Consider the following 18,176-nt stretch of genomic DNA (forward strand, 5'->3'; position numbering starts at 1 on the left):
AGGTTGAAGGAATGTAATTACCAGTGAGTCTTCTGGCTGGTATCAGCTACAAACAGACCACAGCATATGAGACATGCATTGGTTGTCAACCAAGAAGAAAAGGATGATGGTCCAACCTGAACCTCAATGAACTTCGTGTTCATGTTCTATTCAATTTGTATTGGTAGCACCGACTGTGTGTGTGTGTGTGTGTGTGTTTCTGTGTGGGAGAAGACCAAAGATCACCAGAGGTTGTGTTTGTTTAGACTCTGTGTGTATCTCACATCATGTGGAAAGTAGATACAAAAGAATACACACACACACACACACACACACACACCTACACACACACACACACACACACACTCATGTCGAAGAGGCTCCTTTCAATTGTCCACTCTTCCCAACAAAAGCCCCAATCAATGGCAAAATGTTGTTGGCTCGGTGTTTGTCACGTTACAAAAAGATAAAATGTGTTTTTACACCTTCATTGAATCTTTGTATTTGATTAAGAAAATAGTGCATTTGACATCAAACGTATTGATATTCATAACATTTTCAAAATGTTCTCAAGATATGTTGAAATTGCATTCATCCACCACATAAAACAATTTTGTGATGTGGTGAATTGTGCTTCAATCTTAAAACAGAGTTTAAAAAGAAAAATATAACAGATTTCATAGTGTAGGTCTCCTGCACGCAGGAGAAGGTTCAGTGGGTTGCAATCTGCAAACTCAGCACTAGGTGCCATCAGATCCCACAAGACCTTTACGTAAACTAATCCAGTAATGGATTGTCACTAAGGTTTTATAGCCGATAGACTGACCTTGCGTCATGCTAATTGAACTCCTTTTACGTCGGTGGATTAAAGGACAATACAGACCCTTTACCAGATATCGAGGAACTGACAGCATGTCAGAATTGCTAACAAATTTGTGAGTACAGATGGATACAAATTCATTGCATGACTTATTGGATAGAAGGGCGACTGACACAGGAGGGTTTATCCCCCTGTCTACAGTAGAAGTCATGTCCGAGTCAGACAAGCGCTTTGCATTTCTCATTTCTAAATCATGTGAAGTCTCTTTTTAAAGATGTTCTAAGAACCTGGAGATTTGGTTTTCCGCCCGCTTTTAACCTGATGGAAACTAAACTGTGTTTGTGATCCCTTGAAGGTAACCACCGACCTCCGGCACCTCTGCACTGATGGTCATACTGGCACATCCGTCTCTGCCCCCATTGTGGCTGGAGTCATAGCCCTCGCTCTAGAGGCCAAGTCAGTCAAGTTTGGGCGTTTACTGCCTCAGGGCTCGATCACACCAGACGCGCCTCTCAAAAACGCGTCGCCCGCAAAACCATTGATTCCCTATGGTACGGCGCGACTTTCAGACGCGCCTTTTAAATGCCACACGGCGCATTTTTCTTGCGTTTTTCAGGTGCGGTCAAAAATTTAAATATTCTCAACTTTAAGCGCGAGGCGCGGAGGCGCACCGCTCATCAATGTCACACTCGGCCAATGCAGCCAATCGAATCAAGCAGGAGGCTTTCCTTCCTGTTTTCCTGACGAAAACCTCATATTAGCGGTATTTAATTACGAAGAGCTTTATAATTCTAAATCTAAACACTACTCCTGCTCCACAGGCGCACCGCGCTGTTTTGCCCAGCACGCTTTTGCCAAGGCGTTTTTGGTGCGGCTGCGCTTTTAAAAGTCGCGTCTGGTGTGATTGTGCCCTCATTCCTCTGTTCTCCCCTCCTCTTTTGCATCTGTCTTTCCATTATATCTGTTTAGGTCCTCTGCTCTCAAGACGGTCTTATCAAGAAACTGCATAGTTACGCAGACAAAAATAGAATTTCTCTGAATTTGTTCCAATTTTTTGTTGGCAGGACATTTCCCAAATGTGTCTCTGAACTTCCAGAGTTTTTCCTTTTACCATAAGACTTCCCTTAATGAAAAGTTAGTGTGATTTCTTTTTTTGTGATGTTCACAATCCGCTTACGGTTAAGTGATGCCCCCATTTTATTTTCCACGACACATGCGTGTGACAAAATTAATCTTCAGCATGGATTGTGACTCCATTTAACTGAATGTAAGGTCAAAGTAAAAAAAATGTAGGCAACTCCCTTTCCTTTAAGCTTTGTTATTTGTGCGCATGGAGCCTCCACAGATGGCGTGCAGGCGACACGCATGCAAGTATGTGTTGATGGCATAAACCAACCTGCACAATGCAGAGGAGCAACTGTAAACTCATATCTCATAATCATGCACTATTTCATTGATGTTTTAAGAAAGAAGTCGTGTAATCAATGCCTTATATGTGGCACCTAGCTCCAAGACCATTGGTTCCTACTGAAAATGTAAATATTTTAAGCATGGCTGCCAAATACAAATAAATATGCATAAAGTAAGGAAGTAATTTCATACAGCAGTTGTAAGCAGCTCTGGCACAGAGGAATACAATATATCAAGCTTTAAATATACACACCATTATTGTTTGTAGGATACATTCATTGTTGATTCTGGTGTTTTCATGGGATTTGTTAACAATAGGAAAAGCATACAACCAGTCCAATTCTTTAAGCCTCATGTCAACAATTAAGGCGATCCTTCTAGATGTTTAAATTGACTGTAGAGCTAACGTTGATCAACGGAACAGTCTTCAATAAACACACAGGGCATTTCTGCAAACCTGGTTAAATTAAAGAGATTTTACTTTAACAATCAAAGGCTCATCAAACAAAGACAAATAAAGTTCATGAGTTGCTCTGTCTGGCCAACTGAGATGAACAGTGTCTTTGGTTCCTCCAGCCTTTTGCTGACATGGAGGGATGTGCAACATCTTCTGGTGAAGACATCCAGACCAGTCCACCTGAAAGCCGATGACTGGAAGACCAATGCTGCAGGACTCAGAGGTACACTGCGTTCTGCTTCTAATACTCACATAATACATTTACTCTTTTATAGTGAAAGTACTTTCAACAAAACTGAAGCCTTAGATAATTAAAGAAAGTCTCAGTTTTGATCTTACCTTTGTCTGGTAGTCAGATTGTGTCTTTTCTCACAGTCAGCCACCTGTATGGTTTTGGCCTTGTGGATGCCGAGGCCTTGGTGCTGGAGGCTTCAGAGTGGAGGACTGTTCCTCCTCAGCACACCTGCAGTCGGAAGTCTGTGCAGCGCTCCAGGTGAGGTGAACTGTAGGCAGGTGCGGTATGAAGCTGAACGTTTACTTTCTGCAGAGATTAAAGAGGTTTCTGGCTTCAGGTTGAGAACGATCAAACAAGGCCAACCACAACACCCCAGAACATGGTGGTTGCTGTTTTTAAAAACAGGACCAGACAGTGTGCGTCTGGGGTTCAGCCTACCTGTCAAAGCTTATTTCAGGAAGAAAAAAGAAATTCAACCTCAGATTAATGGAGATTTTGTCAGTAGACTAGCCGTTTACTCTTGCAAAAATACTGGATGGCTCATAGACTTGTGCCTACTAGTCTATACATGCTTTGTTAAATCTGGAGATGGCTCATGTCATGGTTGTCTTGTGCTGGATACTCTGGCAGTATGGAGCACCATTATTACAAGCTACTCAGTCCTTATAACAGCAGTGAGATGTGGCTGCATTCTTGGCAGAAAGTCAAGGTTCAGATTTTCACTGACATCATTTGTAGGTGTGAAGTGTATATTGGTCTCAGGATTGCATCTGTGCTCTTAAGGTCGATAGCTTACGATTATTACTTTCCTCTCGAAGCTTTTTGCTTTGGTTTATTTCGTTTGTATCAAGTCTGTTGCAGAAGTCACATGCACAGTGCTGTAGATCAGTAGAGGAAAATCCTTTCTAACATTTATCTAATTGCACAATGCTTATGGCGGTCCCAGGTACATCCATGCTGGTCACAGTATGAACAGCAGTATTACCAGCTCTGGGTGTTCAGAAGAACCTAACCAGCACGTGGACCACCTCGAGCATGTGGTGGTCAAGGTCCTGATCGTCCACCCACGGCGAGGAGACATGGAGATCAACCTCATCTCTCCGTCTGGGACGAGATCACAGCTGCTGGCCAAGAGGTGAGAGCAACACTGCAGGTCCGATATCAACACCACATTGTCAGTTATACCAAATTCCCCACTTGCATCTATTCCTATTGGAAACAGTTCACAGTAAGGTCTGTGGATTAACCAAAGTAAATGGAAGATTGTTGTCGGCAAGACATTCAATTCAGTTTATTTTGTAAAGTCCATTATCACAAATATGCCTCAGACGGCTTTACAATCTGTACACGTACGACCTCCCTGTCCCAAAACCTCACATCGGATCAGGAACAACTCCCAAACAATCCTTTCACAGGGAAAAAAGGAAGAAACCTTCAGGAGAGCAACAGAGGAGGATCCCTCTCCCCAGATGGACAGAAGCAATATATGTCATGTGACCAGGAAGAGTCATTACAGAGTAACAACACATTCAATGAATATGACTAAGTGTATGAATAGTTGGTCGTAGTCATGGACCACGATCTAGACCTCTATCATCCATCAGGCACATGCTGTGTACCAGTTAGTTTATGAACCTAAATGTAACACACCCGTTTCCAGAGATCTACAAGCTTTATTTTGAACCTCCCAAAACAGCAGGCGGAGTTAGACAGAGTCGGGATCAAAAGGCAGGTGGGTTTACCGGGAAAGGAAAGGCACAATGAACAGGGGCAGGCAGGGTCAGTGACAGGAGATCAGTCCGTGAGAGAGTGCTGGAGAGTCTGGCATAAAAAAAAACGAGGAGCGAACAAGAACACTGGCAAGGTGTGTCTGGACGGCAGGAGCCTAAATAGGGACTTGATTGGTGATCAGAGGCAGGTGAGGGAACAGGTGAAGGAAGTTGGACTGACGAGGGTGGAGTGAGGAGGGTTTGAGCTGAACTGTGACATGCTGCTGTTACATTGTTTTAAAACTTGTTTTTGGATGTACCTAACTGGATTTTATCATCCCTAAACTGTTGGTGGTGCACTTCATGCATGCAGGCTGGGAAGGGTTAGGGGTAGGGTTGTTCAAAATATTAGGTATATATGTTCTGTAAATACTAACTAGAGTATTTATAAAAACTGATAAAGAAATGTACACAATATGTTCTTAAATGTTTCAGAGTAGATAAGAGCTGCATTGTCTGTGATTACCAGCCACGACAGTGATGTGAGGCATCGTGTGTTAAGGGGTGAGCAAGGCAGGAACCCAAAAGCAGCACAAGGAGTCTTTCTTGCCAAATAAAAAGGTTTCTTTTAATTGTTCACTGAGCAGAACCACAGTCTGGCAACAGGAGAGAAACAAACGATCCAACAACATAAAGGGGTATGAGGGCAGTTTAAGTAGCCAGCGTCCTAATTGATGATCAGTCACAGCTGCTCTGGCAATCACCGCCCAGGGGAGGGAGGAGACAGCCACACCTTCTTGGTGAGCCATAGACAGACAGGGTAAACACACAGGAGACAGAAGGACAGGGAAACACTGTCTTGACGACAACATGACAGTACCCCCTCCTCAACGGGAGCCTCCAGGCGACTCTCTGGGCTTGACAGGGTGAGTCTTGCGAAAATCTCGAATTAACTCCGCATCCAAGATACGGGAACGGGGTTCCCAGGACCTCTCCTCTGGGCCGTATCCCTCCCAATCAACCAAATACTGAAAACCCCGGCCTCGTCGTCTGACATCAAGTAGTCGTTTGACTGTATATGCTGGATGGTTGTCAATGACCCGGGCGGGAGGAGGGGGATTGGTTGGAGGGACCAAAGGACTGGTGAGGACCGGTTTCAGTCGGGAGACATGAAAGGATGGGTGAACCCGGAGAGCCTTGGGAAGGATGAGTCTGACAGTGGAGGGGTTAATGATGCTCTCAATCACAAACGGTCCAATGAAGCGTGGTGCCAATTTCTTAGAGTCAACCTTCAATGGAATGTCTCTTGAAGACAACCAAACTTTCTGACCTGGAGCGTAGTCTGGTGCCTGGGTTCGGTGACGATCAGCAGTCCTCCTGTTTCTCTCGGTTGTCTTTAACAGCGCTGCCCTGGTGTCTCTCCAAATCTTGCGACAGCGTCGAAGATGATGTTGCACCGATGGGACAGCCAACTCCTCCTCCTGTGCCGGGAACAGTGGAGGCTGATAGCCTAATGAAACCTCAAATGGAGAAACACCTGTGGCAGAGGAGGAGAGTGAGTTGTGTGCATATTCAATCCAACTTAGGTGAGCATTCCAGGAAGTAGGATTAGAAGCGGCAACACAGCGCAAGGCGGACTCCAGATCTTGATTTGCTCTCTCAGTCTGTCCATTGGTCTGTGGATGGAAACCAGACGACAGACTGACAGTTGCTCCCAGAGCGTGGCAGAATGCTTTCCAAACTTGAGAGATGAACTGAGGGCCACGGTCTGAGATGATGTCTAATGGAATGCCATGAAGGCGGAAGACATGGTTTGTCAAGAGGACTGCTGTTTCATGAGCTGAAGGGAGCTTGGGAAGACCAACGAAGTGGGCGGCCTTAGAGAACCGGTCTACAATGGTAAGTATCGTGGTCATACCATCAGAAACAGGGAGACCGGTGACAAAGTCCACGCCGATGTGAGACCAAGGACGGCCAGGCGTTGGCAAGGGGCGGAGCAACCCTATAGGTGGTTGATGAGGCCTTAGCCCGAGCACAAACAGAGCAGGCAAGGACGTATTCCTTAGTGTTGCTACCCATGGAGGGCCACCAGAAGTGTCGTCTGAGGAGGGACAACGTCCGACTAATCCCTGGGTGACAAGCGAATCGAGAGTTATGTCCCCACTGCATAACCTGAGAGCGAGCAGCCTCAGGAACAAACAACCGATTTGCAGGTCCTGTGCCCGGATCTGGTTCCTCCTTTTGCGCCTCACGGACCACTGACTCCACCTCCCAGGTTAGAGCTCCCACAACCAATGATGCAGGCAGAATGGTGTCGGGCCCACTCGGGGTCTCCTCAAAGGCAAACTGGCGAGACAGGGCATCGGGCTTGATGTTCTTTGAACCAGGGCGGTAAGTGATGGTAAAGTTGAAGCGGCCAAAAAATAATGCCCACCGGGCCTGGCGGGAATTCAGCCGTCTAGCTGACTGGATGTAGGCCAGATTCTTGTGGTCTGTCCATACGATGAAAGGGGTCTCCGATCCTACAAGCCAGTGTCTCCACTCCTCCAGAGCCAACTTCACCGCCAATAGCTCGCGGTTACCCACATCATAGTTGCTCTCTGCTGGAGACAAGCGTTGAGAAAAGAAAGCACATGGGTGCAATTTCTGGCCAGGTCCGGAGTGTTGGGAGAGAACAGCCCCCACCCCAATGTCCGACGCATCAACCTCAACGACAAACTGCCGCGTAGAGTCGGGTTGCACCAGAATTGGTGCAGAAGTGAAGCGGTCCTTTAATAAGGCAAAAGCTTGAGCCGCCTCAGCAGACCACCGGAAAGGAACAGCAGAAGAGGTGAGTCTTGTCAAGGGGCCGCAATCCTACTGTAATCCCGGATAAACCGACGGTAAAAGTTGGCAAACCCAAGAAACCGTTGTAACATCTTCCTGGAGGAGGGTTCAAGCCACTCTGCCACCGCTTTGGTCTTCTCTGGGTCGGTCCTCACCTGCCCACTCTCGATGATGTAGCCGAGGAATCCAACAGAGTTGACATGAAACTTGCATTTCTCTGCCTTCACGAACAACTTGTTCTCCAACAGTCTCTGTAGTACTTGGCGGACATGATGTTGATGTTCTGAGCGGTCCCGGGAAAAAATCAAAATGTCATCAAGATACACAAAGACAAAGCGGTTCAAAAAATCTCTCAAAACGTCATTAACCAGTGCTTGAAAAACTGCAGGTGCATTTGTTAGTCCGAAAGGCATTACCAGGTATTCGAAGTGGCCCAGTGGTGTATTGAAGGCAGTCTTCCACTCGTCTCCCTTACGAATTCGCACCAAATGGTATGCATTCCTTAGGTCCAGTTTGCTGAAGATGGTGGCTCCCTGTAAGGGTTCGAAGGCAGAACTGATTAATGGTAGAGGGTACTTGTTCTTAACAGTGATGTTGTTTAAGCCACGGAAGTCTATACAAGGGCGGAGAGACTTGTCCTTCTTGCTGACAAAGAAAAATCCTGCCCCTAAAGGGGAGGAGGATGGTCTGATAATGCCAGCAGCCAGTGAGTCATTAATGTATGTCTCCATTGTCTCTCTCTCTGGTCGTGACAAGTTGTACAAGCGACTTGAGGGAAACGTGGTACCCGGTAGCAACTCGATAGCACAGTCGTAAGGGCGATGGGGTGGCAGAGAGTGCCCTCTCCTTGCTGAATACCTCGCCGAGGTCATGATACTCCGTAGGCACAAGCGACAGGTCCAGAACAGCAGATCTTGGGGAGGCAACGCGGACTGCAGGCAGGATGAATGACAGAAATTACTCCATTCAATGATCCTACTTGTTGTCCAGTCAATGTGGGGGTTGTGTTGCTTCAGCCATGGATGTCCGAGAACTAGGTGTCTTAGGAGCAGAAAAAACAAAAAACTGAATTAACTCACGGTGGTTACCAGACAAAATGAGGGACAGGGGCTCAGTGCGGTGAGTGACCAAAGCTAGAGACTTGCCGTCTAATGCACAAACTCTGACTGGAGGATCCAGAGGTTCCGTTGTGATGCCCGCCTGGGAAACTACCTCTGTGTCCAGAAAACTCTGCTCAGCACCAGAGTCAATCAAAGCTAATAAGGGGAGAGTGAGCTGTTTAAGACAGTCTGGCTGGGACTTGAGTTCTGGATCTGAATTTGCAGGGGTATTCTAATGTGCTCGCCAGGACCACCACGGCTACTGGTGAGCCCTGTCTTTTGGGCGGAGCGGACACGCAGCAAGAAAATGTCCAATCCTACCACAATAGATGCACTCACCCGCTCTGATCCTTCTCTGGCGTTCAGATTGAGAGATTGAAGCTCGGCCAACCTGCATGGGCTCCTCAGGCTGCATCGAGGAACTGAGTATTGGGTCATGGCTGTTAGAGAATCCGGTGCAAGGTCTCTCGAAAAATGTGGTGGCATGGACGCTCCCAGAAGAGTGGGCCGGTCGTTCCTCTCCCGGCCTCTCTCGAATACGATTATCTAACTTTATCGCCAGATTGATCACCATGTCTAGGGAGTCGGCCACATCATGAACCGCGAGTTCATCCTTGAGTCGCTCAGACAAACCGTGCAGAAAAACTCCTCGTAGAGCCTTGTCGCCCCATCCGGACCCCGCTGCCACAATGCGGAACTCCACAGAGTAATCTGCAACACTCCTTTGGTTCTGTCTTAAATTAAGCAGACGTTTAGAAGTATCTTCAGCACAAACAGGATGATCAAAAACTTGTTTTAGTTCACTCATGAAACGGTCAAAGCAATACCCACTGATTCCTCCATCTCCCAATACAGACTCAGCCCAGTCTAATGCTCTTCCTCTTAGTAGTCCCGTAACATAAGAGATCTTAGCCTCATCGGACGTGAAAGTGAACGGTTGGCGAGAAAACACTAGTGAGCACTGGAGTAGGAATCCTCTGCACCTCCCCAGATCTCCAGCATAAGGTTCAGGAGGTGGCACAGGTGATTCCTTGATTACCTGAGGCGGAGCGGGGGATGGAGCATTTTGCAGACAGACGAATTGTATAGCCAAAATGTCGCTCTCAACCTGGCTGTGTCGGTGGTGCCCAGCAGCGATATGTGGGCTACGAGACAATCTGATGAGGAGAGACGGCATTCATCCCACGCTGGACGGAGCGCTCATTTCTGCGAATATGACAAGTTGATCACTGGACGAACCGGGAGCAGAGTTGTAGTTTAACACCCTTCTTGTCTGTCCCACGGCCACAATTTAAATAAAAAAAAAGTAGCAAGAAGGAGGTCGTACACACCTTATACTTACAAGTTAACAACACAGCAGTGCAACAAACAAAATAATGTTATTAAATTAAAATGTAAATTCTATCTCTGTCATCTATGAATCGACTCCTCCAAGTCATATAATACTCACATTTCCGAGGCACGAGTCGAGGGAGTGGAGTAGTAACCATCCCTCAACCAAAATTTACTACCACCTCATTTGAAGAAAGGTTCTTAGTCTAGTCTTCACATCCAAGGAAAACACTACAGCCAATTGATTTGTGATTCTGTACTACCACCAGGTCCATATTCAGAGTTTATATTCAATAGAATTTATAGACTGATCTTGTTCTTACTTATGGCGTTGACATTGAGCATTTGAGCCTTCCCCACAGAATCTCCTCTTCTTCACCACAACATACAACTAACTTTTGAATTTTACTACCGGTGTACTCCGTTAGTCAAAGTTTTTTTACTACACTAGATACTCATGGAGTGCTGTGGCTAAACTTAAAGAAGCGATTCCTTTTTGATTTTATACCGTCTCAATATAACACAGAGCTCCTGGTCTGTCTAACTTTAGTCCCAGATTGATCATAATGACACTGGACTCGATGGCCCCTCTGAAGAGAAGAGAGGAGAGAGGAGGGGTTGCTCCCCTTCACAACCATACCCCCAAGAAACGAAAGCAGCGTCAGCAGCTTGAAGCATGGGGGCGGGCGTCATCTCTCGAAGAATCCGGCTTAGTTTGAGATAAGAAGGCCCTCCGTAATGCAGAGAGCAGCCTGTACTCATCAATAATAAAAAAAAAAAAAAACAACCCCAGGTTTCAGCACTGTAGCCCTGACAGCTGACAGTCTCTGTGGAGCAGCGCATTCCTCCATAAACCTTAGTGGTAATACTTATGAACTCTTTTTAATGAAAAAGATTTTTTATTTAGGACAAGAATAATAATAATCTCTTGCCCATAACCACTGTCCAATCTGTCCTCCAAGTAGAAACCGCTGTATGCCTGTATGCCCTGGGTGTATATTTGAAGTTTTTTACTCCCACCAATTATTTTCAATTATTTTCAACTGAACTACCTAACACCTGTCTCTTGACCCCATCCCGATCTGGCTGAGGCCTTTGCTTTTTGCCTTTGCTTGGCTCTATTAGATATTATCAATGTGTCTCTCAACTGTGCCACACAGGCCACTCCCTTCAAGGAATCAGGATTTAGAAAACACACAGCACCGAGGCGGCACTGGTGAAAATTACAAATGACCTCTTAATGGCAGCAGATAAAGGACTCTCTCTGTGAGACTGGAGCAGTCGTTGGCATTTTCAGCACGGCATAATTTGGTTTAAATCATTTATCCAACTCTGTAAAATTCAAAGTGTCTTAAACATATAAACATGAATGGATGACCAACAACTGTTAAACTTAAACTCAAAAAAAACTTTTAATTTTAACGGCCCTGAGCACCTCAGAGATATCTGGTGATGTGGATTCTGTCTGTAGCATTGCCCTGGCATAAGAATCTTGGCGTTATCTTTGATGGGACTTGTCCTTTAACTCCCGTAAAAAGCAAATCAAGGACTGCATTCTTTCATCTATTTCAAATATCAGTAAACAATCAGGCACAAAAGATGCAAAAAAGATGCAGAAAAATGTTTACGCTTGAGATTACTTCGAGACTGGATTACTGCAACTCCTTATTAGCAGGCTGCTCTAATAAATCTCTTGGGTCCAGAATGCTGCAGCTCGTGGTTCTCACCACTCACTAAAAAGAACTAAAGAGACAGATGCACTATCTGCTATGCACTCTGCTCCAGCAAATCAGTAAATCAAAATTCTTTAAAATTTAGATAGATTATAGATAGATAGATAGATTTTATTATTTAAATTTGAAAAATGGAAGTTTCATCAGGAAAAAAAAAAAAAAAAAAAATAAGAAGGGTTAGGGTGATCTGGCAAGGTGAACTGTGTTGTAAGCCTCACGGCAGGAAGCAGGAATGTTCTCTCTCCTGTATCTCTGCGGAGGCGTGAGGAGGAGTCTGGAGAAAGTACTCCTCTGTCCCTGTAGGAGTGGTGGTGGAGAGGTCCATGGTCACACAGACACCAGTTTCTTCAACGACCCCCTCTCCACACCCTGCTCCACCATCCAGCTGCAGCTAGCGGCAGTAACCAGTGTTAGCCAGCAGTCCTAGTTAACCAGTGCTGCTCCCCGCTCGAGTTGCCTCCAGCCGAGACAACAAGCGCGAGCACACGACTGGTAGGCAACACTGAGCAAGAATAACTCCAGCATCTTGCTGCACACGCTCTCCAGGAAAAGCTCTCAGAGAAAAGGCTTATAGCATCCCTTCTTGTTCACGTTGACGATGTTGGCTTCCAGCCTCCAGTTGGCTCGGCTGTCGACTTCCCGTCCACTTGTATCCTCCATGATGTCCACGTCCCTTCAGGACACTCAGAGGTGTAGATCTGGTCTTCCTCTGAAGTCCACCACCCACCATCTCTCTGGTCTTGGCCCACTTTCTTCACAGGTCTTCCACTGCTTTTCACTAAGTCACTCACTACTGCCCCCTGTACCTCCTCAATCATCCATCCCTTTGCACCAGACACAGCTCCGTGTTGATCTGAGTCTCTGCAGATGGCATAACAAGGAGTTGTACTGGAAGTCACTGTGCCTGGTGGTTTGAAGGAAAGAGGAACCGCTCCTGTGGGCTCCAACATCACTGACCACCTGTGAGACAGCACTTGCCCCATCAGAACAGTGGTGAGTCTGCATTTGAGGTAGTGACCAGCAGCAGTGGATGGTGTTAAATGCACTGGAGAAGTCAAAGAACTCTCACAGAACATCGGTTCCATCCAGGTGCGACTGAGCCTGAGTTCACAGTAGATGGATGATGGCACCACTCCCACATGAGGCTGGTAAGCAGCAGCCAGAGGGTCCAATGATGATTCACCCCTGCGGGGGAGGTGGGCCAAGACCCTCTCCTCTGCGCTGGTGTAGTTTCAGCTGTCTTCTCACCACCTGTCAGAGGTCACAGAGAGATGGGGAGGAGGGGAGGGGCCCATTGAGGGCTCGGGGTGCATGCAGCCAGGCAGGGGACAGAGGGGAGGAGGTGTTTGGTGTGGTGTGTGGTGGTGACGAGGGGAGGGGAACCGAACAACCTGAAAAAATGAAAAAAACAGTTCAGCTCGTTGGCCCTCTCAAAGCCTTCCACGGCTATGCTTTCGCTTGTTATAATGTCTTACCATATTGCCATATTGCCACTTAAGAGAGCTTTCACTACTACTAGTTCTTAAAAAGTTAAAAGTAGAAGTCTTAAAAAAGAGAATTCAGTTATCAAATTCATCTATATTCCACTCTTTTATAACTTCAGTCTCCCTCAGTCAGTCCTTCAGACACAGTAGACTGAATTAGTAGAGCTTGAGACAGCTTTTTTCCTTGAGGCTTGCTCAGGGAGGCCCTGGTCCAGCCCCTTGCTATAGGCTTGCCCTTGATATTAGCCGGGGACGTTTAGGATGCCCACCGTTTTCTTTCTCTCCTTTTTTTTCTCTCCTCCATCTTTCTTTCATCCTCAATGCTTCTCATTTCTCCTACCTCACCTTTCAGAAGTCCTTTTTTGACTTTCCCTTCATGGGTTTCGGGGACGCTATGATCTATCATCCTAGGGAATTGCTGATCTGCCTGCCTGATCCCCTGTCTGCTAGACCACTGTCCTGTTGAGACTCCGCCACTTCCTCCTCTCCTCCCCCACCTGATGGATCACCATGATCCATCTGTGGGATCGTATGCCTAATATGAACTATTCATTTACCTGTCATATTCATTGAACTCTGTCACTCTCATTGAATGTGTACTTGTCTACATCATCCCTTATCTCTGTTATCCCCTGAGCCTAGGATCCTCCTTTTCCCCTCTTCTTCCTCCCTTTTTCCCCTTTTTTTTCCCCTGAAGGTTTTTTTGGGGGAGTTTTGGGATGTGGGGTGAGGTTGTGGGGCAGGGTGGATGTTCATGTTGAGACAAATTTGTAATTTGTGAAATTGGGCTATACAAATAAACTGAATTGAATTGAATTGAATTGACTGCTGACAGTGTCCAAAAATCCTTGAATCTCCGACAATTGGGTCTTTGTGGTTCTGCTGTCATCCAAAAGCTCTTGTATTGCCTCCTGGTGTCGTCCTAATAAATTTCCATGGCCAGCAACTGCCCTTTGAAAATCTTCCTTGTCAGCTGGGTCCATTCTTTTGGTTGGATCGTTCTGTTAAGGGGTGAGCAAGGCAGGAACCCAAAAGCAGCACAAGGAGTCTTTCTTTCCAAATAAAAAGGTTTCTTTTAATTGTTCACTGAGCAGAACCACAGTCTGGCAACAGGAGAGAAACAAACGATCCAACAACATAAAGGGGTATGAGGGCAGTTTAAGTAGCCAGCGTCCTAATTGATGATCAGTCACAGCTGCTCTGGCAATCACCGCCCAGGGGAGGGAGGAGACAGCCACACCTTCTTGGTGAGCCCTAGACAGACAGGGTAAACACACAGGAGACAGAAGGACAGGGAAACAGAGGAAACACAGGGAAACACTGTCTTGTCTTGACGACAACATGACATCGTGGCTAAATGGGGTCCTGGAGACACCCACTGTAGTGGGAACGACCGTGTTCTTAGTTTGTACTCTTGGTTGAATGCACTTAATGTAAGTCGCTTTGGATAAAAGCGTCTGCTAAATGACATGTAATGTCATGTAAGAAGCCGGTTTGAGTACTTTGCCTGCCGATCGTATTTGTCTGTCTGTCTGCGGACAGACGGCGTGGCTACGAAAGCTTCTCAACCGTGCAAGATGCAGCCACGAAACTTAGGAGATGTGTGGTAGAAATTGAAATAAAGGTAGAGTTTGAAGGTATAGATGGTTTGATCAAGGGAAATCAAGGTCAAATGAAGGATGAGTTGGAAGATGTGTGTAGATAAGATTAGATTAGATTTTACTTTATTCATCCCCAGGTTGTTTGACAGTTCCAATGAGGGCTTTAGGAACTGGGCGTTCATGACGGTTCATTTCTGGGGTGAGAGGGCAGACGGCATATGGACTCTGGAGGTTGTTGACTTACCATCAAAGCTACGCAACCCTAAGGTGCTGGGTAAGGTCCATACATTAAGCATAACCACCACAATTTAAGCTGATGTCCTTATCCAGAGTAACCTAAAAACAGCTTTGTTATTATTAATATTATTGTTACTTGGCACAGGAAACCTAAAAGAATGGACACTGATCCTTTATGGCACATCTCAGAACCCTTACCAGCCCCACAGTGCTCAGCACTCTCGTTCAAGGATGTTGGAGATCCCAGATGAGATCCTAGAGGAGCCTGAGCTGGAGGAGGAAGATGAATACAATGGTGAGATAATCAAAGCAGTGCATTTTTTTTCTCTTAACTTTCATATTTTGACTGAAATACCAAAATAGTCATGTTGCATTCCAAGTCCAAGGACTGAAAACTATCAAATCTAAAATGAATTACTTTATAATATTTCCTCATCGACTCTAGAAATAGTGACAGTATAATGAATGTACCATGATTCGAAAAGAGAGTTATTAGCCGTTTTCACTGGTACGATGATGATGATGATGATGATGGTGTTGTTGATCACAATCAATGTGCTGCTCCTCAAGGACCATGCCACATTGAATGTGGAGACCAGGGCTGTGACGGACCAGGGACTGAACACTGCCTCAACTGTGTCCACTTCAGCTCAGGCAGCTTGACAAGTGGCAGGTAAGAGTTGACGGAAGGAAGTGGAACCAGATAAGTAGAAAGTCCGAAACCGTCAAGCTGAATATGGGAAAATCACATTCTCTTTGACAAGCTGTTTAGGATTGTCACGACTTTGCAGTTCCCCCATTTCTGCTTCCTTCAGCTGATTGTTAAGATTTTATAGAACGCAACTTTAAAGCATACCTCTCATACATTTCGTCATATAGATGTGTATAATATACAGTATATATACTTTTTCAACCTGCCCGTCAGGAGTAACTAATATTTCATACACCGTATGCCCAGGGACACATTGACATAGGCTAGCCAGGGATCAAACCACTGATCACCCATATATGGTAGGTGTTTATGTTAAACGTGGTAGAGGTGTCAAATAATTAAATAAGCATATGTAAAATAATTAAAAACATCAGGCTTCAGACTCACTTCTGACCATTGTGAACACCATTATGTTTCCAAGGATTTTATTTACCTTAAAAAAACATGGACACTAAACCAGCAGCTCAGTCTGTCTGGAATGTCTCCCGTGAAGTGCTATTTAATTTGCGAAAGAAAATGTATCTAGTTTGCTTTTTACTTTAGCAGAAAGAGAAAAAAACAAGAAAAGATTCAGTTCTTTTTTTTAAGGCGAACAACAGCCACATACAAACGTTTTGGTTTATTCATGCCACATCCAGAGGACTCAACACAGCCTAGTCCAGTGATTCTTAACCTGGGTTCGATCGAACCCCAGGGGTTCGGCGAGTCACTCTCAGGGGTTCAGCAGGGGTAGAGACACACACAGTATAAATCGGTTCACACTAGCAATGTCGGGCCGTTTTTGTCGGTCGTCAAAAAATTGGCTGCCGACATTTCTTCGCCGTGTCATGCTGCGTTCACACAAAAGCATCGCGAAGTCAATGCACAAACGGAAATATTAGGTCGGACTTGGAACGGCAAGTTAGGACCGACATGTTTAAGACCCGGCATGAGCCCTGTTGGTGGAACTATCCTCTGGAATGTCCATGAGCTACAGTGGTTTGTTTCTGACAGAGTGAACTCAGGGCCTACCTTAAGAGGCAGTTTAACATTTATACAAATGTAAGCTACTGCAGTGGTGTGACAGAATCTAAATATGGAGATGGAAATGAGAAGCAATAAGTCCACTTCAATGTTTTGGTTGTGTGACCCCGATCCTATTTAAAGGGGAAGAGATACATCTGAAGGACTTTTAAAAAGGGAACATTCGTTTGATGGTTGGTTTTGTGACATTTTTCACCATTCTGTTATCAAATTGTGTTAAATGTAGTTAGATATTGATGCAACATCAAGTAAAAAAAATCTCTATATCCACCAATACAAACTAGTGCATATTTTAACTCTCTTTGCACCATCGTATCTCTGTGTGCAGAAGCTGTGTGAGCCGCTGTCCTCTTGGCCACTATGGAGACGCAGCGTCTCGACGCTGTCGACGCTGCTATAAAGGCTGTGAGGGATGCGTTGGGCGGTCAGACACTGACTGCCTCTCCTGTCGAAAAGGTCTTCACCTCAACACACTCAACTCCAGCTGCAGCAATACCTGCCCCCCGGGTTACTTTGCTGATGACAGTAAGTCAACACGTCCACAGTGTGGGCCACATTCAGTTGGTCTTTTCTGATATTTCCGATATGTAACGGTTATCTAGATCAGGGGGTTGTCAACAATTTTTTTTAATGGACCTTGATTATATATGATCAGTTTTATTTCGTATTAACCAATGGATGAGTTGGGGGGGGGGTATCGAGTTATAAGGGTGTTGGGCTCTATGTAGTTCAAATGTTTGAATGTTTAGCTCCTGTTCAAAAAAATCTAACTGTCAAAATTATATTCTTTTGTTCATTATCCATATTTGTATGCTAGTTGCAACAGTTGTAACTTGTTGATGACGGACTGCTGACTTACTTTGGCTTGAAATCAATATGTGGGCATGATGGGGATTACTAAAGGGGAAGATAGCACAGACAACCCTCACTAAATTAAGGTAATTACAGCGCAAATAACCTATAACAGTCTGCCAGTTACAGGGAATATTATTCTGCTTATATTCAATCAAATAAGATAAAATTCCCTTTTCCAATCTCATAGAAATGTCCTTGCATCACATGCACCAAGCAATCAGTAGAATAACAAAACAACATAAAAAGCAGGTCAGCAATCATCCAAAAAGCCCAATACAATGTAAGCAGCATCTGAGATAAATGCACCTGTCGCTTGTCATGTACACACACACACACGCACACGCACACGCACACGCACACACACACACACACATCCTACATCCGCAAATGTTATTTAATTTCCAGCAGAGAGCAACAAGACAACATATACACAGTCAATGAGTGTCCAGTGTGTGCCGGGGGGTTGATTCCCAAATGGCAAAGCAGTGTTTTAAGGTGAGAAACCGAAGAGTGCTTGTAGCGCCTCCCAGAGGGCAGCAGTTGGTTTTGTCAGCCAGTCTGAGGGTACGCTAAGTGCAGCTATTCAGAGAAGAGCTTTCCCCAGCAGCCTTGGAGCCAGAGTATCTGAGAGGCCACTGAACCAGACTGAAACCCGCAGTGCAG

At 45.5% G+C, this 18,176-nt stretch overlaps 1 protein-coding gene and 1 pseudogene across 1 annotated transcript in view; one reads left to right on the forward strand and one right to left on the reverse strand.

The window, feature by feature from the left end:
- The window catches only part of LOC130192427 (serine/threonine-protein phosphatase with EF-hands 1-like), a 991,358-nt pseudogene that overhangs the window by 9,185 nt on the left and 963,997 nt on the right, over window positions 1–18,176 (reverse strand).
- Window positions 1–18,176, forward strand: part of LOC130192447 (proprotein convertase subtilisin/kexin type 6-like) — a 28,253-nt gene that overhangs the window by 7,568 nt on the left and 2,509 nt on the right. Inside the window, exons 10-17 of the mRNA XM_056412453.1 lie at window positions 1,155–1,255; window positions 2,786–2,889; window positions 3,042–3,159; window positions 3,848–4,036; window positions 14,824–14,960; window positions 15,069–15,218; window positions 15,494–15,596; window positions 16,987–17,183. Coding sequence (XP_056268428.1) covers window positions 1,155–1,255; window positions 2,786–2,889; window positions 3,042–3,159; window positions 3,848–4,036; window positions 14,824–14,960; window positions 15,069–15,218; window positions 15,494–15,596; window positions 16,987–17,183 — 1,099 coding nt within the window. The remainder of the gene's footprint in view (window positions 1–1,154; window positions 1,256–2,785; window positions 2,890–3,041; window positions 3,160–3,847; window positions 4,037–14,823; window positions 14,961–15,068; window positions 15,219–15,493; window positions 15,597–16,986; window positions 17,184–18,176) is intronic.

Source organism: Pseudoliparis swirei, chromosome 4 (assembly GCF_029220125.1).
Source record: "Pseudoliparis swirei isolate HS2019 ecotype Mariana Trench chromosome 4, NWPU_hadal_v1, whole genome shotgun sequence".
NCBI classification, from domain to species: Eukaryota; Metazoa; Chordata; class Actinopteri; order Perciformes; family Liparidae; genus Pseudoliparis; species Pseudoliparis swirei.